The following is a 26,306-nucleotide window of genomic DNA, read 5'->3' on the forward strand; positions in this document are numbered from 1 at the left end:
ATGCCCCCGCATTCCTGTTGGCCAGGCTATCTGAATCAATGAGCTTCAGGTCCAGTGACTCTGTGTTAAAAAACATAAAGGGTGATTGAGGAAGATACCTATGCCAACCTCTAGACGCTATATACACATATATCCACCTGCACGTGGATGGCTGTATGGACATACCTACAGAAACACAGTCAACAAGAAAGAAGTGTCTCCATGTTTCCTACTGTGTTCATTCAGCAAAGATGAGGTACTAAATGTATGCCAACTACCTTCTAAAAAATATATTCTACAGTCCACTGTGCTATTACTTTATCAATTGGCAGTGGAAAGACAAGATACTATTGACATCAGTTAGAATAGATACAGAAAAATGTCGTGACTCAACTTTTCTCACTGTAAGTCAGTAAAACCTAAGAATTAAGTTTATTATTTTTTTAATAAGCCTGCAACCCACTCACTGAACTCTTTAATATAAGCCAGCTTGTACCAGAGTAGGCATTTTATGATAGATTCATTTGAATTAGAGGCAGTACATTTAACTGATGAGTGAGTAAAATATGCAGGCATTTCACTTTGCATGATACATGTGTAGTGGCATTTAAACTGTAAGTTCAAATAATTATGTTTTTAAAACACTGACAAAGTAGCACATTGTTTTTCATTCCCTCTTAAAAAATTGCTACCAAATTAATTAGTAGCATAACAGATGATTATAAAAATAAAGTAGGCAAAGCTGTTGAAAGCTCATGGCTTCTCAGCGAAAGGTTAATTTTTAAAACTCATTTTTTGAAATGTGTTTTTTTTTATTTAGTATTTTAATTTCTTTAAAATGACATGTGAGTTGTAATTACCATCTTAGAAGAAATTAAAAATTAAGGTTAACAGGTTGATTTGCCTTAGAATTACATTAGTTACTAATGAAATAATTTAAAACATGTTTTAGTGCCATTGACGAGTTTAGAAAGAAAGAGAATGGTGCAGCTGTGAAGATCCAGAGCTGGTTCCGTGGGTGTCAAGTCCGGGCATACATCAGGTACATAAATTTACCATAGAAATCTCATTTACAAAGCAAAGTGCATGCCTCAGAGAATCACAAGCTGTTTCTGTAGCGTTTATTTCAGATAATCTCTTTTTCTCTCAGCAGTGAAGTCATTAAGTTTATGTTGTCTCTGTAAAAGAGATACAGAATACTTCTGATTATTTCTTACTGATATGTGAATTATATTTGCCATACGTACACCTTAAACAGTTCTCAATATTGTAAGTACATTTGATCAGATATCTCCCCCCCCCAAAAAAAAGTTCTCTATGAAGTGCATTTATAGTAACCAATCAACTGATGGGGCAGGAAAGGGAAGAGGAAGAGGAATTTGGTATTTCTCAACACATTGGTTGATGCAAGCAATGATGTTAAAATGATGATATTCTAATCATAAAAATGATGGATCTACCCCATCTTAATTCCTCCCATGCTTTTCTTTGGAGCTCAAAGCATTCTTTAAATGTTCTCTTTGATTCTAAGGAAGGGTAGGCAGTACAGGCTGCCCAGCAGCACAGTGCCTGCCTGGTGTACACAAGGTCCTAAATTCAGTCCTGGTGGCATACCTCACATGTGAACAGATATTTTACTAGGTAAGTTAGAGGAAGAATATGCCTGGCCTATAATAACCCCAAAAGCTGGCTGAGGAGTACACTTCACAACACTTCCTTATTTTACACAGAGCTGTAAATTCCAATTTGTAAAGTAAGGCCTCTACTTTCACCTCAGTGCAATCTAGAAACATGGCCATGGAAACCATTCTTTAAATTCACCTGACTCATATGATGCTTCAGAAACACTGGAGAATATGAGAAAACACAAGAACACATGTTTGTTGACATAAGGACTATTTTTCTCAAGCTCTTAACATGATTTTCATCAATAATTCCTCTGTCATTTCTCAACATATCAACTGAACTGTTCATAGTACACAATTATATTTTATCTGTGCCTGGTAGCACAGGCCTGTCCCTAGCTATTTGGGAGGCTAATCCAGGAAGACTGAAAGTTCTAGGATAACCTGGGTTACAGGCTGAGTTCAAGGGAAGCTGGGGTATCCCAGTGTACACCTGAGTTAGGGATGTAGGTCTGTGGTAGAACACTTGTCTGGCATGTGAGAAACCCTAGACTCAATATACACACACACACACAGGGAGAGTGGAGGGCTAAAATAAAATAATAAGGCATGAAAATTATTGAAGTTAAAATAATTTCCAATTATAAGCCCAAGAGGAAGAATGAACATTATTTAGTGCTATTTTTCTCTATGTGGTTAGTAATCTCCCAGAGTAAGTTCTCATCTTTAAAATAGCACCTTCCCAGATGTGTAACTGTTAGTTGTAGCTGACAGCTGAGGAGGTTATATTGTTGCACTGGAAGCAGTTTGGAGGGCATATGACACAGCATGTTCACAAGACCCATGGGCAGCTGATAAATCACCTATTTGTACCCAAACCCAGCCGGAGAAGGACAGGGCTCATGGGGGAGAGTCCTAGCTCTACTGTGATAAGGTTTAACATTAGGAAACCTGAGCAGCCATGAGCCTCATTTTCTCCAAGTGTGAAATGTCAGGCTCTTCCTGCCGACTCTGGCAGACAACGCCTTTTCTGGCTGAGAACTCATCTTAAGGTGAAAAAAAAAAAAGCTTTTATGGTCAAGGAAAAAAAGTTTTCATAGAGTCAGGCATGGTAGGACATGTATCCCTGTAATCTGAGTCCTTGGGAGGGTCTCCACATGCCCAAGGCAAGCTGAGTCTACATAATGAGTTGCAGACCAGTCATTAAGACTTTGTATCAAAGGGAAATGTAAACAAGATAAAATAGAAATAATAAAAATAAAATGAAGATACATAGAACCTTAAATTTGAATTTGACCTTGTGAATTATAGAGCAATGTTTTTAAAGAATGAAGAACATCTTGGTTTTGGTGAACGCATACTAATACACATATTTCCATTGTAGGCACTTGAACAGGGTAGTGACAATTATACAAAAGTGGTGGAGAAGTTACTTAGGCAGAAAACATTACCAACTTATTGTTGAGGTAAATATAAACTTTATATTATGCCAAGATTTGAGTTATTCAACATTCTATAAGATGTGTTTTTACATGTAGTTTAGAAATTACTTATGACAAATAGTTATAAATGAACTGTTACTGTTTAAAATGTCCCCCAGAAGTCTCATGTACTGAAGGCTTGTGGTGGTACTAGTTTGGAAAATTCTGGAGCCTTTTGGAGGTAGGGTCCGACTCAAGGAAAGTCACTTGGAGTATGTCTTTGGGAACTGTCATGTTCTAGCCCTCACCTCTATTCCTCCTCCCTCCTTCCCCATCTGCCTTCCCTCGACCTCTCCCTTTCTCTGCTTCCTGGCCCCTTTCAGTGATGGTTTTGTGCCACTCTGCTGTGCATTTCTACCTGATCATGGCCCAGAAACAATGGTGCCCAGTGACCAATGAACCCAAACCGCAAAAACCATGAGCCAAAGCAAATCCTAGCTTTTAAATGGGCTTCCTCTAGTTGCGCCAATGCATAGAGGATAGCACAAGGCCAAATCTGACCTTAATTTTGGAAACGAGGCTTTTGTAAGAAACTTCTTATTTTTTCCATAAGTGATGAACTTCATTGTACATAAACTACATTAACTATTTTAATCTTAATACCTTTCACTTTGTGCATTTAGGAGACTTATGGCCTATGAATATCTGGATGTTCTAGTGAGGTCTTTGCAAGCAGGCACGTAGCTTATTCTTGAATCTCCCCCATTGTCAATGACTGTCTCCTCTGACAGGCAGTCAACAAGCTCATAAGGATGTTAACTAGGTAAATGCAGACATGGCTTCCCTCCATTCTCTCCTTAATACTTTCTACAAAGTTGTTTTATAGGTAAATAAGATTTCAAAAATCAGTAAATAAGGCTAGTGAGATGGCTCAGTGGATAAAGCTCTTGTCCCCAAACCTGATTCCTGAGTTCAGTCTCCACAACTCACATGGTGAAGGAGAGGACTGATCCTGCCAGCTATGCTCTGACCTCCCATACCTGCCATTGAACACATACGCATACATACAAATAAAGAAATAAATGTTATTTTCAAAAATTTTAAATAAATTATTTTTAAATGAATAAATCCTTCTAATATGATTTAATTGAATATTTACATATTTGTAAATATATCGCTATGTATTTGCAATTGGTTTGATAAGCATCAAATGATTACAGGATGTCTTTATGCTGGTTGGTAATTTATAAGTAAATGTTATTTGCCAAGCAGTTTGCAAATTTATATATCAAGATGCTCTTTAAAACTTGGCTTTTATGATACCCATTTGGCAGGTTGTGCATGCAAGGCAGAGACTTGCCTGTGTGTGCTTGGAGCCATAGTTCACATATGTACAACTTTAGGCAGTTGTTATTGTTTTACACGTGTGACAGCTCTGGTCATCGCTGACATCCTGCAATTGACCTTCTGCCAGGACACACAGTGTGCCTCGTTGTTGCTGCGTTCTCCCCCAAGATGCTTAGCACATAATATCTTATGAACCTTTTTTGTGAATGGATAGTCAGTGAAACTAATTTTTTAAGCAACATTTTGCTGCTCCTTCTATTAAGAAGCAAAGATAACCTGGACCTGACTGATCATCAGTTTGATTACAGCGTGTCTAACTTCTTTCATCAATTGATTTTGATAACTGCACTATTTGAAATACAAGCCTTTGAATTAGTCAAATGCCTGTTTCTGTTGTTGTTTTACATTTTAGATAGGAAACTTAGGAAGAATATTTACAAGTCCATAATTCCCTGGGTGTTTCACCTGCCAGGCCAGAGATTTTCTTTTATTTTTCAGATTGAATGCCAGGAACTTTGACAATTACCTTTTGTTTAGTATATATTTGAATAGCCATTATTGTTGATTTTAAAGCATATGGAGGTGAGGTTCTGCTTCTATCTGAACTTAATTATGCTACTTCAATGGAGAACTTTATTTCATACTTGAACCCATTTTGTCCTTCACAGTGGAAAAAATGTCAACATTCTCCTAGTCTTTTCTGTCAGACACGTTTCTTTTGATGTCTTTTAGTTCTGAATTTTAGACCCAACTTTGCTATCTCCCTTTTCTTCCCAGTTTTGATGTCTGGCTTTCCTTTAAAAAATTCACTGTACTTTTATTGGTATTTAAGGCCATTTACAAAGTAATTTTGAAGCAATTTTAGGTGTATAGAAAAGTTACAAATAGGTACAAAATACTTCCATACAGTAGTCATTTGGGTTTCTGCTCTTAGAGAAAGGAGTTCATATTATTACTTTCTTGTCTCTCAAACTCTTTCTTTTATCTCTATATACATATTGCTTTGTTATGTGCATTTGTATGCATATTTGTGTGTGTGGGAACACATGTGCATGCATTTAGAGGCCAGAGGACAACCTCATATCATTTCTCTCCTAAGTCTACCTTTTCTTGAGACATGTATAGATAAATTGTGTATATGGACAGTAACAGTTAATGCAGTCTCTGCAGGGTAAGGAAATGACCTTTGAACTTAACCTTGGAGAAAACAGTGTGAATGAAATTTTGGGGGATAAGCTTGGAACTGGAAACAGTGAAAGCAGTGTGGATGCTGATCACATGGCACAGGGAATATGGAGAATAGCAGAAGGTTGGTAAGGACTAGATGTGACCTTCAGAATATAGTACTCTGCCTTTTAACAGGCAACTTAGAGCAATTTATTGCATTCACCCACTCCTAGGAATGTTTTGTGAAGTGAAATATACAGATGATCTCTTCCTTCATGTTTTAGGTGGTTCAAAATCATTCGCACTTTACCCCAGCCTTCTCCTACTAGCTTGAGGCTAGGCCGTATGTTGTGAGCTGATGGGACATAGGTCATACCACAGCTGACATTTGTAAGGCTTTTTGCTCTTCTGTCACAAGACCTCACCACTAGACAGCTGTTTCTGCACTAGGCCTGAGATGTAGAGCCATGGAACATCAAGACAGAACTTTCACTCACATGAGAGAGAAACCATTTTTGTTTTTGTAACCTCCTAACATAATTGCATTTTCACCTCAGCACACTCCCTGATAACCAAAGTAAGTTCTTCATGAGACAGGATACTCAGGCTTGGAGAACTGTGTTTAGAGGTTGTTAGTTTATGTTAATGCCAGGACATATCCATATGATGATCTTTTAAGGCATTGGTCCTGCCTCATCAGACAGTTGGGTTCATCATAACTAGTATTCAACAGACATCTTTTAAACTGAGCTGTTAGATGGGAGCCAAGGTTAATTAAGGATTGCAGAAGTGAAGGTTTCATAGTCATTATTATTAATGACAGCATCTTTCACCTCATGAGTAAGGTATCCAAGCAGGAGAGCAGTATATAAAGAAATGGGCTTTAGTTAAAGATGAGAATGAGCAGAAGGGTGTGTGTGGGCACATCTTTAATCCTAGCACTTTAGGAGACAGAATCAGGCAGCAGATCTCTGAGTTCTAGACTGGCCTGGGCTACATAGTGAGTTGTAGTATATCCAGGGCTATGTAAAGAGCCTTGTCTCAAGAACAAAAAGCAACTGGGAATGAGCATCAGGAAACAGAGTGGCCTAGTTTTCCCTGGAGCTGCCATCAAGGGAAAGACCAAATCCTGAGGTTTTTACAGGCTGTAGTTTCAAAGAGACATTTCCTCAAAATATACCATACCAGAATATTTCTTTCTAGATTTTAAATAATTCTATGACACCAAAACAGGATATCAAGTCCTACAGTATCACGTGTTCCCCACTCCAATGGCTTTCATAGTCTCTTAAGAGCAGAGCTATTTCAGCATCTCTTGTGATTAAACAAGTCCCAGCCTCCTGCCTGACTCTGCCTTTGTCACAGTCTGTTTCAGCATGCCTAGTGACTTGCTTTAGTTTCTGGCAGCCCCTCTGCCTGGTGGAGGTCTTGGACTCCAGCACCTTTGGATCACAATGATAAGAGCACTTTCATACTACAGAGGATTCTCTGAAACTTCTAATAACCTCTCTATGTCACTGTGTTCTGTGACTTCACCCATGGTTAACTTCAGTTGGACACTTTGTGGTACTGATGGTTGGGACAGGAGCCGCCTCCTCTTTGTCCTCCTTGTCTTCCTCCTTCTCCTTATCATCCTCCTCTATTTTGGAAACCATGCTTTTATTATTTTTCATTTTTTGAAATTTTCATACATGTATATAGTGTTGCTTGATCAAATCCATTTTCACTCATGTCCTCCAACTCCCCCAGGACCCTCTCAACCATTGTGAATGAGATTATTTCCTTGAGTTCTTTTCAGTATGTCTGTTGTTAGTGCACAGGATAGCTATTGGCTTCTGTTCATTAATTTAATATACTTCCTCCTTGCTGAAACTATTTATTAGCACTGAGTTTTTTGGGTATGTTACATATGGAATCCTATCCTCTAGAAATAGGGATTCCTTAACTTCTTCTTTTCCTGTTGTTGTTGTTTTTTTTTTTTTTAACTTATTTTCATTTCCTTTTCTTGTCTTATTGCTCTAGCTAAGACATCAAGTACTATATTGTATAGAAGACAGTGGGCATCCTTATCTGGTTCCTAATATTAGTGGAAATGCTTTGAGGTTTTCTCTATAAATGTATGATGTTGGAGGTAGGTTGTTATGTGTACTGAGATGTACTCTTTCCATCTCTATTCTCTCCATGACTTTTATCATGAAGAGAGATTAGATTTTTTCAAAGATTATGTCTCTAATCGATGATCATGTTGTTTCTGTCTTTTAGTCCATTTGTGTGATGAGTAAAATTTATTGACTTATATATATTGAAACAGACCTACATCCCTGTGATTTACTAAACTTGGTCATGATGAATGATCTTTTTTATATGATCTCAAATTTGGTTCACTAACATTTTACTGTGTTCCTCAAGCAAAATGGGCCACGACATTCATTTTCTTTTTTTCTCTCCTTTCCTCTCTCTTCCTTTCTTTCTTTCCCCCTCCCTCCCTCCCTTTCTCCTTCCCTCCTTCTCTTCTTTCCCTCTCTTTCTTCCTTCCTTTCTTTCTTCCTTCCTTCCTTCCTTCCTTCCTTCCTTCTCTCTCTCTCTCTCTCTCTCTCTCTCTCTCTCTCTCTCTCTCTCCTTCTCTCTTTCTTTCTTCCTGTATCTTTATCTGCATGAGACTCAGGAATTCTGGCCTCATGAAAACAGTTCAGAAGCCTTCCTTCTTTTTATATTTTATGGAATAATTTGAGTAGTGTTGGTGTTGGTTCTTTGACATTCTCGTGGCATTTTGTAGAAGCCCCATCTGGTCCTTTGGGTTTATATTTATATATATCGGAGAGAATTTTTATTACTGCTTTAATTGCATTGTTGGCTATGGATAAGTTACTTATTTCATCTTGGTTTGATTTTTGTATGCTTTACACATCTAGAAAATTTCAGTTTTTTTTAGATTTTCAAATTTATCAGAAAAGAAATTTTAAACATGATTCTCTGAATTTCATTAGTATGTATTATAATGACTCCTTTTTACTTCTGTTTTTTCTTAAGTTTAATTATTTTGGGTTTTCTTTGTTTTGGGTTAATTTGGCTAAAAGTTTGCCAGTCTTACCTTTTCAAAGGACCGATTTTTCATTGATTCTTTGTATTGTTTTTTCATTTTTATTTTACTAATTTATTCCCAGATTTTCATTCTGTCTTTCTGTCTACTGTTTTGGGATTTGGCTTATTCTTGCTTTTCCAATGCCTTAAGTTGCATTGTTAATTTATTAATTTGAAATTTCTCAAAATTTTTGATGTAGGCAATTAGTGCTATAAGTTCTCTCATATGACTGCCATCATTATGCCCCGTAGATTGTGGTGTTCATCTTCATTGAGCTCTAGGAACTGTGAAATTGCCTACCCCATTTTTTCTTGAACCACTGATATTGTTCAGTAGTGTGTTGCTTAATCTCCATGAGTTTGTGTACTTTCTGTGCTTTCTCTTCCTGTCAGTAGCCTGCTATATTCCATGTGAGCAGATAGAATTCAAGGTGTTGTTTCAACTTTTCTGTAGTTATTGAGACTTTTTTGTGTCCTGATAAATGGTCCATTTAAAGACAGTTCCATGGGCTGCTGAGAGTCATGTATGTATATTCTTTAGTAGAGTTAGATTTCTGTTAGGTCCGTTTGATTTATGCTGTCTGTTGAGTTTTTGTCCAGATAGCCTGTCTAATGGTGAGAATGGATGGTAGAGTTACCTAATATCATTCATTATGTTTGGATTCATCTGTGGTTTCCAATCTAGTAGTATTTTTCCTTTATGAAATTGTGTCCACATGTATTTGGTACATACAGGTTTAGAATTGTTATGTCCTCTTGGGGGATTGTCCTTTAGTGAGTATTTAGTGGCTTTCCTTGTTTTTTCTCTTCAACCATGGAATAGTCTGTATAGTTTATTCTTATTGCATATTGCTTTAGAAATAGTCAAATAAAAATAACTTTCTTCCTTTTTTATTTATGTATTTTTGGAGACTATGTCTTTCTATGCTGTCCGTCTGTGATGGCCTGAAATCCTTGGCCCTCCTCTCAGCCTCCTGGGTATCCTAACCAGGCTATGTCCCATAGGTGTTCGTTACCATGCCTGATTAAGGTAATAATTCTGTAGGCAACAGAAGCAGGGCAGGTTGCCATTTCCTTTCTCCTTTTTAGAGCCCTTGGAATTTGTGCCCTGATAGGACTTACCAGTATAAACTGTACAGGACAGTTTTCATACAAAATGATTTATTTTTAAAATTGCCTTTTTCTTTTTTTTTCCTCCTTTTTTAATTTATTATATTTGTGTTTTAATTTTACACATCAGCCATGGGTTCCCCTGTCCTCTCCCCTCCTGCTCCTGCTCCCACCTTCCCCCCCAGCCCCTCCCCTCCATTCTTTTTTAACACAACCTGAAAGCAGTTTGAAACTATAAAGACTATTGTAATATATAATTAATTTGATATTTTATTGTGAAATATATGTATGTAACTAAGTCTTATCTTTTAAATTGTAATCATTTAGTCAGTGACATGTGTATTCATAGCTTTATGGTAGAACAATTTAACTGATAAAGATAATTGTGGTTTTAAAACATTGTTGTTCAATTATAAAAATTATTTACTACATTGCTAAAGATTAAAGGCTCACAATATTAATATATAGCTAACTATTCTACATTTCTTACAAAGGATTAATTTTGATAGAACATTTAACCGAATAACAAGGAAAAATTTTTATTGACTTTAAAAGGGGTAAAAAAAATCAGCTCTCAGATTTCATTGTGTCTTGTTACAATGAATGCCAATTTGTTCTTATTATAAAAGGAAAAAACTATATAAAATGCCACTAATTTTAAACTAATAAAAGATTGCCATAACTATCTGTATAGAATTTTTATTTTGCATTAGACAAATGCTTTTTCAATATATGTGAAAATATCCCATTGCTTTGGTATTTCTCTTTGTGAGATTTCCACATCAATTGCAATCTAGGCAGCATTCTTCACCTTCAGTATCAGAAAAAAGAGTGAAATATATGAATTCTTTCTCTTCAGAGCCTTAAACTTCAAATAAATAGACTTAGAGCTCTGCGTTAGTCATGTAAAATTTTGTTAATTTTCATCACAATCATGAAAAATATAGTTGGTTTTAGTTTTTATGTCAAAAAGAAGGACTATTCTAGACATCAGTGGTACCAATCATATTGTTACCAGTTATCTGAAAACAAAGCAAAGCATATATCTTCATGATTACTTAATAATAAATAATTTTAATGATTAATCATGAAATCAGAATGGCAGCGATGTGGAAAACAGAAAAGCTACTCTTAGCTGCCCTCTGCGTGTACGTGACTTCTAAATCTTCCTTCTCACTGCATTTGCCAGTCACTTGGTAAAGTTAATGGCTACACATTATGAAGTGATTATGAGCATTTGTTACTTTAAAGGCTGTGCTTTTGGATGAGTTGGCTGTTTCTTTCTGGAAACTCATCTTTTCTTGATTTCTACCAAAATGCCTACCTACAAAAGAAAGCCTTATTTTTGGTTCCTGTAGCACCGTGTACTTGGAACTTCATCACACTCTCTCCTGGAGGAAAAACATTCAAGTGAGTTCATTGCATCAATCAGCCCATGTGAGGTATTTTACCTTACAGAACCGGGCATTTGCGAAGCTCGCCCTCTCTCTCTCGCTCTCTCTAAATCACTAAGGACTCAATGAAAGGATTAATTTCTAAAAATCAGTGTGAAGAAGGTGTCTGAATGAAGTAAAAATAAGAAGTGGGTATGAAAATTTACGGTATTGGGGGAAAGGCCTGACCATGCTCAGGGAATGACCAGAAAGGATGGATAAAGTAAGAGACTCTGTCTTCAAAGTAAAATAGACAAGCATAGCCACTGTGGACCCAAGGGCTCAAATGCTTCTCAGAAGCAGCATGATGTTCAGAGCCTTGCCATACCCACAGCATAGTTGTTTACTAAGCAGAATCAGTGACCAGCAAATTAGAAAAGACGACTGTTATAAATCACAAATATGATCACTTTGATCCAGTTTTTTTAAAATAAAAAGTCTACTTGAGTATCAGCCACACAGAAGACAAATAAGCACATTTTCAAAAGGAATATGCATTCCATAGGCAGATCTCACAAGCGATATGGCAAAGGCCACAGGAAGTTGACATGCTCAAGTGCTGTCCTTTGATCTGGGAGAATCTTTCTTGTCGTGTATCTGGGGTGTCAGTCTTCTTTCCCTGTTCTCCCTCCAAGCTCCCTTCATTCGCTTCTAGAGTTTACCCAGAAAACACTGGTTGACCATCAGTGAGTGGGTGCCATAGCTGCATTATAGTGGAACAGTGTACTCTTCCTAAGGGTAGTCATTATGGCAGAGCTATCACTTTTCTATTTAAAATGAACTTGGTGTCTCAATAATAAAGGTATAGAAGAGTGGAAAATAGTAAAGGAAATAAAAATTTTGTTTGCTGAAAAGTTGCAATAGCTTTTAGTTTTCCTTATATAAGCTGCTAACATATCTTTTGCTTATCCAATTGCATGGAAACATTAACATAACAGAAATTCTTTTTCAGACTAGAAAAACAAAGATAAACTGAAATTTTATGAAAATATGAATTGTCTACCTACATCTCTGAGATAGTATATAGATGTACACAGTTCAAATATAATTTCTGAGTGTTTTTAAAGATGAAATACATAATAAAATGTACCATTTTAATCACTTCAATCTACTATTCAAAGGCATTCATATTCTTAAAAAATATTTTATTTTTAATTATGCATACATGTATATATTAGCGGGTATGTGCATGTGAGTACCTGCACAGGACAGAAGAGGGTGTTGATCACCTTACCCTGGAATTACAGCAGTGGAGGGGGCTAGGGACTACCCAACTCAGATCCTCTGGAAGAGCAGGATGGGCTCCTAATATCTGAGTCATCTATCTGGACTCATTCATTTTACTTTTGTGTAGCCATCTCTATTCTGTCTCCAGAACATTTCCTAAATACTTACCGGCTGGTGCTTCCCCAGGCCGCTGATAACCATTGTCCCAGCGTCTGTCTGATCAACTATTCTAGGTTGGGCATTTTAAAGCAGACACTGGTATCTGATGCTGTTTGCAGGTTATACTCAAAAGCTTCCAGACTAGGCAATCTGGGACTCCACATAGAATCCTTTAATGGCTCACATAAGAATAGGAATTTGGTAATCGAGGAGACTTTTATTGTTGGCCAAGAACTTCTAGAAAAAATCATCCTGAGTGAGGTAACCCAGACTCAGAAGGACAAACATGGTATGTACTCACTCATAGGAGGATACTAGATGTAAAACAAAGATGACTAGACTGCTACACAACTCCAGGGAGGCTACCTAGAAAACCGGACCCTAGGAAAGACACAGGGATCACCCAATGACAGAGAAATGGATGAGCTCTACATGAACAACCTGGACGAGAGTGGGAGAAATGAAGGGCAAGGTTTGAGTGAAGGGAGGCTTGGGGGAGCAGGAGATCCCAGCTGGATCAGGAACAGAAAGGGAGAACAAGGAATGGTAGACCATGATGGATGAGGACCACATGAGAACAGGAGTGGGCAGAGTGCTGGAGAGGTCCCCTGAGGTCCTCAGTGATGCATCCTCTGTAGACTGCTGGCACAGTGGTCGAGAGAAAGCTTGATCTGACCTAGTCTGGTGATCAGATGGCCAAACACCCTGACGGTCGGGCTGGAACTCTCATTCAGTGACTGATAGAAGTGGATGCAGAGATCCTCAGCCAGGCCCCAGGTGGAGCTCCGTGTGTCCAGTTGTCGAGAAGGAGGAGGGATTGTGGGAGCGTGAATTGTTGAGCCCAGGATTGGAAAAAGCACAGGGACAAAAAGCCAGACGAACCAAATCACATGAATTGTGAACCAAAGGTTGTGGAGCCCCCAGCTGGATCAGGCCCTCTGGATAAGTGAGACAGTTGAGTGGCTTGGACTGTTTGGGAGGCATCTAGGCTGTGAGACCTGGACCTGTCCTTAGTGCATGAGCTGGCTGTTTGGAACCTTGGGCTTACACAGGGACACTTTGCTCAGCCTGGAAGGAGGGGACTGGACCTGCCTGTACTGAATCCACCAGGTTTAAATGAATCCCCAGGGGAGTCTTGGCCCTGGAGGAAATGGGAATGGAGGGGAGGGGAGGGGGGGGGGGTTGGGGGCAGGAAGGGGGAGGACAGGGGAACCCATGGCTGATATGTAAAATTAAAACACAAATATAATTTTAAAAAAGGGGGAGGAAAAATGCTGTATATAAATTTTAAAAAAAGACATAGGCTTGAAAAATCAAGCTTCCTTCATCCTTTGTGGGTGACAGGTCTTAGATATGGAGTAACAGAAAATAGGTTAGGGGCCGTCATATCTTTTCTGGGAATTCAGACCCTGCCTCGTCCTGCTCCTTTAAACACGGTGTTTTCCACTCTTCTTCAAGGTAGCTGTCTACTGTCAGAGTCGCTTAGCCTGTAGGCAAGATTATAATGAAATAAGGCTCTCTGCTGTTCAGTCTAGCTGCCATCTTACAACAAGCCAGTTTTGGCCAATTCATGTGACGATGTTCCTCATGCAAGCATCCTGTTCTAAAAGATAAACAAGAGTGGGCATGTAGGCAGGCTCAGGACAGCACTGCCTTTGAAGTATAGACTTTACAATTGTCGGGCCAGAGGCCACCTCTCCCCACTTTAGTTCATAACAACTTCATCCTTTTATGCAGTTAAATGTATAACTCCACACACACAGCCTGTTCAACACTGCTGTGAGTCTTTCCTATCAACTATATCCCCAGAGCCTTAATTACTTTATCTCTTTTGATCTTCACAACAGCTCAATGAAGCATATAATACCTTTTTAAAGGACAAGAGTCTAGACCAGGAGACTTACAGAAACTTTTTTCAAAGTCACACAGATGATAAAGTCAAGGGCCAGTGGGTAAGGTGCTTGCCACTAAGTGTGATGACCCGAGTTGTATATCCTTGGGCCACAGGAGAGGACTGACTTCTCCCATAGGTGGTGCTCTGACCCCCACATGAACCCACACATAAAGGTTACTTAAAAAACAAAATAAAGTCATGGGTTAAACTTGTCTCGAGTTCAAAAGCTCGCACACTACTTTAAAATAGCACTCATATATACTGGCAAGAACAACTTTTTCTGATTAAAATTTTTTGGAAGACAAAGTTTCCAGAAATAGTTTTTTCATGAGGCAAGAGTTGTGTTGTGTCAACAATATTAATGTTGAAAAAATAGATATGTAAATGCTTTTACTATTAGTTTTACTGTTGTGAGCTCTGTGAATTTTTTATTTTTCGTTAAAAGAAAAACTATTATATGAAAATGCATATATTCATTTCATGGTAATGTCAGCTTCAGCAAGATTTGATAAATACAATATGAAATCAAGTATTTTAATTTATCTCAAATGACAGGAATTATGCCACATTTGCTTTAAGGAAGATAGAGAAGTTAATGGCAGTAATATAAATAACACATCACAGCCCACTGTCTTTTAATTGCTCAGACTGTTGAGGAATCCTATATCCCTGCAACTCTTCACAGTTTGCTCTGGATCATACCAGGCTGTGGTGATATATTGTGTACCCTAATAAACTTGCATGGGGATCAGAGGACATAGCAGCCACTAGTTTAGACATAGAGGTCAGGCAGTGGTGGCACACACCTTTAATCCCAGCACTTGAGATCTCGGGACTTTGCTTGGCAAGCACACAGGCCTTTAATCCCAGAAAGTAACATGGCAGGACAGTGAAAGGTATATAAGGCATGCAGAAATAGGAACTCACTTTCTTTGTACTGAAGATTTCATAGAGGTAAGGACTAGTGGCTGGCTGTTCTGCTTCTCTGATCTTTCAGCTTTCACCCTGAAACCTGGCTCTGGGTTTTTGGGTTTTTTTGTTTTTTTGTTTTTTTAAAAGACCATCTAAGATTCGAACAACACCAGGCAACTCACACAGGCTAATTGTAGGAAAGCCCTTTGTATGGATTCTTGTCTGTCATGAGGAAGAAGTGCCTATGATAGAGGACTGAGTTCATCTTTCTATTTTTTCTGTCCAGAAAATGTAATACTCATAAGCTGGGGTGAAATTCTATTAGTTGTGTAACTTCTGGTTGGAGAAAAATGCATGAGGTTGTGTGTCATAATGTGGAGTTCTTGAGAAGAACCACACCTTACACTGGCTGTTCTGCAAGGCTGGTTAGCTGGTCAGAATGGCAGGGGATGTGACACTGCAGGTCCAGAGCATAGTTACAATTTGTCTTGGCATCTTCAGACTCCTTCATAATCATTCTTTGCCCACCTCTGTGTCTGACCTAACATCCTTTTGCCTAACATATAAAACCTTTCAGAGTATGTCAAGAAGCTTCTGGTTTCCACCAACCAAAGGCTAAGGGTGCAACGGAAGATCTGAGGCCTGTAGCTGTGATTTCCCTTCTCTGCTGTTACCCTCCTACCTGATGTATCCACCAATGATTTCTAAAAGGGTCTAGCTCTTTGTTCTGTGACTATTAAAACTTCATCAAGCTGTCACCACATTGGAACATGGGATTTGAGGTAACCTGAATCTGGATTCCTAAGCTATGGTCAATCATATTTGGTTCCAGAGTAAACTAACTCTTTGCTTTGAGGTGAGAGTTGTGTTTTTGTGTCAACGATTTTATGTTGAAAAAAAAAAATCTATGTAAATGCTTTTACTGTTAATTGTACTTTTGTAAGCTCTGTGATTTTTTTTTTTTTTACTTTTAATTAAAAGACAGCAGATAGGGAAATTTTAATTAAGACAGCGATTTCATTAAAATAAGAACCATTGCTAAATGCTTCTTTATATAGTGTAAATTTGGGTATTAATAGAGAGAGTGTCTTTCTTAGAAAGAAACTAAGAGTTTAGGAAATATTCACTCTACCAAGGGATTTGCTGTAATGTGGTATCATTATATTTGTGATTTTATGGAGGTAAAATGAATACTAAATGAAACAAAATTCCCAAGGCTGACTCAGGAGGCAGCTAAGCACATAGCATCTCACATAGATGGTTGGAAGGCACAATTTTGCCCCATCACTGCATCCGTATCCTTGAACGGTTTCGACTGAAGACAGCATTTCTTTGAATTTTTCATTAAACCCGACGTCTTGAAATATGAATTCCTTTTATGTTCCTGTGAGTTTTGGCTAAGAGAACCCCAGTGAATAAATCATACCATACGATGTGTCACCAGCACTTGTGAATATTTCTGCTTTGTTATTCTATTCTCAGTAGAGCACCATTGATTATCAAACTCAGCGGAGAGCATTTTATGATCATATATCTCCATTAGCTCTGAGTTTGACTACCATAGATTTTTCTGGTTAAGCTTGCATTATGTATTAGGAAGCCTATCTCTTCAATACAAAGTTTGATTTCATTTTCTAAGCCCAGAACTCTTATTATGTATTATGTATAAAGATTCTTATCCTTTATATGTAAAAATAGGCTGCACTGTCTTTGTATAACTGAAATCTATGCCATCTTTTCTTTTTTCTTGATTCACAGGCAGCGTATTATAATATGAAGATGAATCTCTACAATGAAATGGCTGTCAAGGTAAATATTTCTTCACTTGTTAAACAAATGAAAAGTCAATTGTGCCCTGAATTCCCTTTTAATAAAACGAGCAAAGCAGAGTAATGCAAATTGGATTGATATGCTAATGGAAAGGGGGAGGACACTAGTTAAAAAGTTAGGAATACTAAACACACGGCAGCATTGAGAGTACAGTGTAAACGACAGAGTTACAAATGCTCCTGCTTTATGATGTCAGAGGTTTCTGAGCCACAGCTGAAAAAAGACCACAAATATTAATGAAGTAAAGCATCAGTGTCAATAAGTCATGTGATCTATCATGGTAAATAGATGAACATGGCTCTGAGATCTAAGAATCCTGCCTCATATAAGGTAATTAAAAATTATTCATATGATTTAACAGTAATAAAGTTTGTTTCTGGCATAGATATTTTCTCTATCATTTCTTGTGTTTATTTTTATGTACTGATTATCTAATAGAAAGATGACTTTAGGCCTGATGATATGATTTAGATGGTAAAATGTTTGACTTGAAAGCCTGAGGAACCAAGTTCTAATCCCCAGAACTCTTGTGACCAACTGAGTATGGTGGTGGCTCTTTTCTATAACCCCAGTGCTGGCAGGGTGGAGACAGGCTGACCCTAAAGTTCATTAGGCAGCCAGCATAACCAACTGAGCTTTGGGTTCACTGAGAGAGACCTTATCTCAAGAGGGGAGGGGATGCAGAAAAAGTGCTGAAACCCCAACATCTGCCTCTAGCCTCCATGTGACCGATCATCTTCACACACCTGTACTTACAGGGACACACACACACACACAAACAAACAAGCTGAATATAGCCGCCATATGCTTGATTTTGGCAATAAGTGGAAAAAGTTATTCCTTTTATTTAAAACAATGTAGTTATAGTTTAATTGATAAATTACTACATATAGGGAAATTTCTCAGTTGAATTTTATTACTGCTTCTAAGACATACATTGCCTGCTTACATTATATTTGATTAATATTAGTTCTTACTTCTGCAGAGAACACATTTTGCTTTGGGCCAGGCAAGGTGCAAATTCTTTTTTAAAGCCATGCGCTGAATGAGAGCACCTGATTAACATTTCTTCTGAATCTGTATGCTGCTCTTGGAAAGGTTGCTGTCTTCTATGTGGAGGTCATGGGGGCCTGAACCAGGCCTTTTCTAGTAACTGTGTATCTTTGTGTTCCCTTGGAGCTGGTGAGAACCCAGACAAGAGGAAGACGTGGCATTAGCTGGAGACAAGACTCCAAGTGTAGGATGCCATTAACCTTTCTCAGGAGCATCCACACAAGAAAGCACTATTTGCTTTCTTCATGGCATGTACAAACCTGAGAATGTATGGGTTTCCATTCTCTGTGCAGTGCTACCATAGACTCAAACATGGAGACTTTCAGATTCTTATCTGCTTACTTCATGTCAGATGTGTCTCTAAAGTAATAATTAACAAATTCTTGAGAACCTAAAACAAAACAGTTTTGCCTTTTTTTTTTTTAAAGAAATAGTCTCACATAGGTTTCACTATGTAGACAAGCTTGGCCTTGAACTCCTGATCCTCTTGCTCTAATGTCCAGAGTGCTAGCATTACAGATGTGAAACACCATGCTTCACTGGACAGTGTAATACCCAAAGCCTTAGATGTCCCTGTTCACCCCAGAGGGATGATGACAGGTCTTTTGCCCCATCTACTAACCCTTAGTAACTAAAGAGAAGCCCAGAAGATAGGGATGGAATAACACATACTTGTGTCTTTTATTTGGCCCCAGATCTTCACAATGAATTCTAATCCGACTGAACTGAGGTTCCCTTAACCCGAAAAAGAACTGTGTAAGCAGCTAACATGGAGATGGCCATTAGAAGGCACCTATTTCTTCAGCATCACACTAAAAGTGTGATCCATTGTCAGTTTGTCTTTGATATGAATTAGTGGGAAATGTTGAGGTTCTCCCTGGAGTCTTGTAATTCCAGGGATCAAACACATTAGGAAAAAAAAAGTCTTTGTGTTTGTTTGCATATAGAGAAGAACATGCACATCTTCCCACCCTGACTTGGATGAGACTCATGGATGGTCGGTATGGAGCTTCTTCATCTGTGGCAAGGCCAAGTTTAACATATCCCTGATAAAATCACCCCTTTCTTAAAATCTCCCAACTTACCTCTTTGTTCTCACTCATCAATGACAACAAAGCATTTATCATCAAACTACCCTTAGTCTGATTCTTCCCTCAGGTCCCTGACTTGACCTATACCATCTCTTTAATCTCCCAAGAAGAGGCTGGCTGTGGGTAAAGTGCTGTCCAGCGATACCCTGCTCTGTTGTACCACCCTTTGTCCTACTTGCCCATATCAGGTGTCCTCCAGCCTTGTTCACACTGTCCATAAAGGAAAAGCTCTCAGCACTCTTGCAAATCTTCCCATCCACAGCATCTTCCTGTGGGCGCTCTTTACCTCTATCACCTGCTGGGACCGTTTTTCTCATCCCTGCAGTAGTGCTTCGTTGCTGTTTATGGTTTTAGATTTACTGGGGATAAAACCTTAGGCCTTTTCATACCCAGAGCACATGTACCTGACTCTTTCCTGAAACCTCAGTCCTCTCTGTAGACTTTGAGACAGTCTCAGCTACCCAAGCTGTCCTTCAACTCACTCGAGCTACAGCAGGTCTTGAGGAATTGAAAAAGCCTTCTTCTTTCTCTTCTCCAAAAATTGTTATACAGACAATAATCTTTTCAAATAAAACCTCTCCTTGAGAAATCTGGATTCTTTCTCTGTTTCATAGTGTTGGGCATGAGCTCAGAGAATGATGCAAGCTGGGCAGCATTCTACCATAAGCTATACTATATCCCCTAACTCTTTTTGTCTAGTCATGACTTCCCAAGGAGGGAAGATTAAGGTGAGAATGCAGTGGAAATTCAGTGAAGGGAGAGGCTATTGGGACATTACCTAGAGGCTGAAATGGTTTACTAAAGACACGCAGGGATTTCTCTAAGGATTACTATAGAAAATTTATAATAAAAACATCTCTCTACATACCTCATGGCACAGGCCTATAATCTCAGTGAGCTGAAAAGCCAAGGCAGGAGGATCACAAATTTAAGGCCAGCCTGAGGAATTTAGTGAGATTCTGTCTCTCGTAATAAATGTAAAAAAACCAGCTGGGGATATAGCTCAGTAGTGGAGTACTTACTTAGTATACAATGAGAGGTAGGTTCAGTCCCTAGTAAAACAAACATCACACACACACACACACACACACACACACACACACACACACACACACACCTCTACAAGAAGTTTAAAGACTCCCTTCAGAGGCTTTTGATGAGTTCACTTTGTCACAGGTAGGAACATGGCTGACTTGTGTAGAGGCTGTAAATAATCCTCTAACAAATAATGATTTTTAAGATTAGCTGATCACAATAAGTAGTGACCGGAACTGAATTTACTTAGAAGTGGGATTTCTACTGGTGGTGCTTTAGAAACTTTGCTAACCTGACAAATGTTAGTCAGTAGTCAGAGGCTGGTGGAACAGAGCAATTGTAAAGACTTATTTGCAGCTGTACTAAGTAAGTGGTCATACTTTTCTAATGAAGAACAAAGTGCATGAATATTCTTTTGCTTCCTATAATAGATATTAACATCCTAACTTGCTGCAACTTTAAGGGATCACCTTTTTCTGCAGGACTCAATCACTCTCTGAATTTTTATTTCTTACTTTACCATAGACATGTTTTCCCATTAAAACTGGTAACATTTTAATTCTCCCTAATTTACGTACCAGCCCCCACCATAGCCGTGTTGGAAGTTCCTTGGGGCCCAGAGATGGACCCTTCACTCCTCAGTTTCCAGTGCTTGACTTAAGGAAGGTGCTTAAAAATATATCTCAGGATAGTCAACACTGTTCCTCCCTATTATTCGTTCCTATGCTTAGAGTTTTAAAAAGGAAGTCCTTTGCCTTAAATAATTTTTCTCTACATCACTAAAGACTGAGCACCCTTGTTAGGAGAGATCATTTTTGCTTTTGCTGGGGATATTTAAGATGTTTGAATTGTGTGTGTAGGCACTAAGGTAGGGATGGACTGGACGATAAATGTAATTGATTGTTTCCTGAGGAATCCCTTCTGTCCTGGAACACTGGTATAGTGATTTCTCCATCAGCTGTCATTACTTAGCAAAGTGACTAGGACTGGAAGAGGGCCAGCAGACTCTTATTTGGAGTGATTTGTCTTGATTTTAGGGCCCAATCACTTCAGTTCAGATTGAAGTGCTCGCTTTATGGAAAATAACAGCAGAACTGCAAGTTGAGCACTGAAAATGACTTAAAGCAGATTTGCAAAGTACTATGATTTTAGTGACTCACTCACTCTTACAGTTATAAATTAATATGTCACAATATCAATTGTTGTTTCTTTTCTTTCATGTCTAAAACATGACGAGTGTAAGAAAAATTATATAGTGACTTTACTTAAAAGTGGTTAAATATGTCATATATAAAGCTTCATTTCAGTCCTTTAGACTACTTGTAATTCTGTTCATATTTATTGTGCCATGCAGTAAGCATGATTTACAGAAACAACTTTGGTGATTAAAAAGACATACATTACTAAATTAGGAGGATGATACTGCCATGATCTAGACTGGAAATGGTGTTATGTTCCTGTGGCTACAGAGTGAATAGCATAGTCTTAGTTACACAAAGAAAGGTTCCTCAAGATAGGAAGGGACTGTGTTAGACAGTGTCAAGTGTGTGCCTCATGATGCTTCTATTACCAAGCAGAGGCAAGTCTCTTCACTCTGGTTACTACAGTTACCAAACAAAGCACTTCCATGGACTCAGAGAGAAGGAAAGGTGAGCAGAGCTGAGAATGAGCAAGTGCTGCCGTGTTCTAATGATGTACACCAGGGCATTGGAACCGGGGAGGACATTGTCAGTGGGTCTGCTTTCCAGGCCTCATTTACTTCTATTTTAGGAAAAAAGACTTTTGTTCCTCTTCCATTGACATTCAGATCATATAGATTTGGGGGAATAAAGATAAACGTAGTGGAGGAAAATCTTTTCTGTGGGCAGATGGCTTTTGATGTACCAAGGTTTTGCTATTTGTTTCAGTGCTTAAAATAAACATTATTTATAAGACCACTTACAATGTGATGTTACTTAATGAGGAATATGCATCACTGATCTGACTAGCTTAAGAGGTCATTTAGAACTTGCCGGTTAACAAGATGTAATCTGCTGAGCACACAATGACTTTGTTTAAAATTATCTATTCAGAGCTGATCAATGACAATAATTGTTTTATTCCAATCACTTATGAAAGTTGCTAATTTCTTTGAAGGGCATGAATACTAGCCATTTTGGGGTTTGTTTTATTTCATTTTTTTTTTAAGTTGTCACCCATTCACCTTGAAATTAAGAAAAACAATGTTGTAAGATTTACTCTGACTCTTGAATATGCTTTATTTTAAAAGATTGTCCATTCACTGGAATTGGAATTCCAACAGGAAATATATAAAATCCCCCATTTCAGTTGTGCTCATATAGGTAAAGATAGCAGCAACCTTACCTACATGACCTGCCTATACTAACCAACAACTGTTCTGCTAACCTCCCTGCTAAGAAAATGTGTGTCTTTAAAACTAAAGGAACACTTTCTTTCTCCTTACAATGGTCACTTAAGACAATAGTGCAGTAAGTGTAGACTTCATAGCAAGTCATACATGGGTTTGTGTCCTGACTACCAGTGTTTCTGTAATGGACAGATGAGCTTGAATAAATTACTTCACCTTGGTTTCTTCAAGTTTAGTATGAGACCATGCCTTGTTCACAAGGAATTTGTGAATGGAATCTGTTAGTGTTATACTTGGCAAAGTGTGATGCACAATGAATTTCAGCCTGTTCATTTCCCTAACAGTTGTTCTCTTTGCTCACCCAAGGCTCAGTTCCTTCCATCTCCTTCTATACACTCATTTTACACAAAGCCACTTAACGAGTGATGATTTATTGTGATGGCTAGATTAATGTCAACTGGACACAAGCTAAAGTAATCAGAGAAGTGGGGAGTCTCAACTGAGAAAAAGCCTCCATAAGATCAAGCTGCAGACAAGCTTGTAGAACATGTTCTTAATTAGTCATTAATGAAGGAGGGCCCAGCCCATTGTGGATGGGGCCACACCTAGGCTGTTGGTCCTGGATTCTATAAGAAAGCAGGCAGAACAAGCCATGACAAGCTAATCAGTAAGCAGTATTCCTTCAAGGCCTCTGTGTCAGCTCCTGCCTCCAGATTCCTGCCCTGTTTGTGTTCCTTTCCTGACTTCCTTTAGTGATGGGACTGCAATGTGGAAATGTAAACCGAGTAAATTCTTTACTCCCCAACTTGCTTTTGGTGGTGGTGATTCATCACAGCAGTGGGAACCCTACCTGGACTTTACTGTAGATGAATTTTAATTTTTATTTTAACCATCACTTACTATTATCCTTTAGTATACAATTGTGAATAAAGTATTTTGCCAAATGGGATATGTACCAAGAATATCAGAATCTCAGAAGGTTCCACTTGAGCCTGTGTGCATGAGGTTAATACTGTTTCTAGTACTTGCTAGAGTTGGGAAAAGAAGGACCACAGGCCATTGGTGGCACCATCCCCAGGAATCCCTTTCAGGATTAGCACAGGTGACTCAGCAGATTTCTGTTTGTCCACACAAGGTGCTTTTTCTTAGAAATGGCCTCAGTGTCTGTTCTGCCATACACAGACCTTTACCCACCACACTCACTCCTTGAGAACATTTCGGATGTCTGCTGAAATTTTAATTTTATTTGAATTTAGTTAATATTTTCAGGCATGAGCTGTCCTCAGCACCATCACTGCATAGCTTCTGTTGCTAAGCATGCATTTCCTGCAGTGCCTAGCTGCAAATGTCCTCTTAGTTTATACCAGTGCTGCTATGTAAGCAGATAAGAGTGTGCTATCCACCCACCCATGTGACCTTAGGCACTTATTGGTCCTCACTAAGCATCAATTATCTCTTCTTTCAAATGAGCCTTATAATCTATATTTCAGAATGAAGTTAGAACATTAAATTAGATGAAACAAGAAAATGCTCTCCTATTTGCATGTAGTATTTATATGTGTATGCTTTGATTTGTTTCTCTGTTTCATTAGAAAGGAGTTTGTACTAATTCCTCCATATTGTCAGACATTATATGATTTTAGTTAAATTATGAAGACTTTCTAAATTGAATATCATATCATTTTATGACAATCTTTTTAAAAAATTTACTTTATAATTTAATTTAATTTTACACTTTATAATTTAATTTAATTTTACATATCAGCCACGGATTCCCATGTCCTCCCTCCTCCTGCGCCCCTCCCCCCCGCCCTCCCCCCAGCTCACCCCCCATTCCTATCTCCTCCAGGGCAAGGACTCCCTTGGGGATTCAGCTCAGCCTGGTAGATTCAATGGAGGCAGGTCCAGCCCCCACCTCCCTTTGCCCAGGCTGAGCAAAGTGTCCCATTATGTAATTAAAATCTATTGCACTAATCTATTATTCACCATTTTTGTATTCACCCTGGGGCAGGTACTTGTTTTCACTTTTCCCCCCATTAAGTATAAAAAGCACACATTGGGAGATTTCTTCTGGGCTGAAATAATAGACCTGGCTTTGAAACATAGGTCCCAGATTCCAAACAGCCAGCTCATGCATTAAGGACAGGTCCCAGTCCCATTGCCTGGGGACCTCCCAAACCATTCAAGTTAATCAACTGTCTCGATCTTTTTTTAATTTAAAGACTTATCTCTAAAATGAGATCATCTGAGGAGCTTGAGAGACCAGTCAGTAGCTGAGAGCTCTTGTGGCTCTTCCAGGGGCAGTTCGGTTCTGAGCACCCACCATGTCAGGTGGCTCACACCTGCATGTGACTCCAGCTCTGGGGGATCTGACACCCTCTGGCTTCTACAAGCACTGCACTCAGTCGCAGCTCTCCCATAGTTAAAGTATTACTACAGAGAGAAGTTAATTAACGTAACTTGAAAAACCTTTTATTGACAAGCTCTCAATGTAGCTACATCTCCTTGAAGTGATGCTTCACTCTGGTTTCTAGAGTTTATGTCTCTGGTTCAATAGACTCATGTAAAATGATTGTGAAATGCTTTTAGATGACTTTTTCAATGACAAAGGAAAATATTTTCAGACAGCATCACTGTTTATTCAGTATCAATTCAACATTCCACTTAACATGCCTGTTAGGCTTAATATCCTTTAGCTAAAAAACAAAACAAAACAAAAATATCGTTGGAAGACCATGATTCTCAATGTCTCCTTCCATTATTTTAAATAAGTTCAGAATTTTTTGGCCTACAAAATTGATATGATACCTTACATTTCAGTTCGAATTGTCCTGAAAACTGGGGTGACTATATTACCAAAGGAGACAGTTCTCATGATGAATGGGAGTTTATGAGATAGCCAGGAGCTTACTACGTGTGTTACTATACAACCCCAGCACTTTTCTGTCTCAGAACAGTGAAGTTATATCTTTTGGTAAAAATAAACTGTTTGGATTTCTGTGGAAGATAGTTAAAGAAGATAGCTTCAAAAGAAATTTCATTGGTTGAAAATTGTGATTCATTTATTTTCCAATCTGTTTATAATGACTAGAAGAATAGACTTGCCATTGCTCCAGCTTAATTACTAATGCTATCACTAATAGCTGAATAATTATAAGAAAAACTATAGGGCTGGAGAGTTGGCTCAGTGGTTAAGAGCACTGGCTGCTCTTCCTGAGGTCCTGAGTTCAATTTCCAGCAACCACGTGGTGGTCACAACCATCTGTAGTGGATTCTGATGCCCTCTTTGGCCCAAAGTCATACATGTACAGAGAGCACTCATACACATAAAAAAGAAATCTTTAAAAAAAAAAAAAAGAAAAACTATATAACCTGTTTTTGTGTCATTTTCTATGAATGAGGATATAGTATATTTCACATAGAAGTGTTCTGAAGATAAATAACGTAAGTAAAACACTAGGATACCACCCGAGAAGTCACAAAGAGCAGCTATTTACATTATTAGAATAGCATTAGAAAGTCATGATCACAACTCAGAACAGTGTCAGGCATAGTTCCTGGGCCCTGTCAGCCT

The 26,306-nt window shown here is 38.4% G+C and overlaps 1 protein-coding gene across 1 annotated transcript in view; it reads left to right on the forward strand.

The window, feature by feature from the left end:
* The window catches only part of Spata17 (spermatogenesis associated 17), a 171,108-nt gene that overhangs the window by 16,959 nt on the left and 127,843 nt on the right, over positions 1-26,306 (forward strand). The window contains 3 exon segments of the mRNA XM_036202045.1: positions 932-1,021; positions 2,989-3,070; positions 17,114-17,164. Coding sequence (XP_036057938.1) covers positions 932-1,021; positions 2,989-3,070; positions 17,114-17,164 — 223 coding nt within the window.

The sequence above is a fragment of the Onychomys torridus genome, chromosome 11 (assembly GCF_903995425.1).
Source record: "Onychomys torridus chromosome 11, mOncTor1.1, whole genome shotgun sequence".
Taxonomy (NCBI): Eukaryota; Metazoa; Chordata; class Mammalia; order Rodentia; family Cricetidae; genus Onychomys; species Onychomys torridus.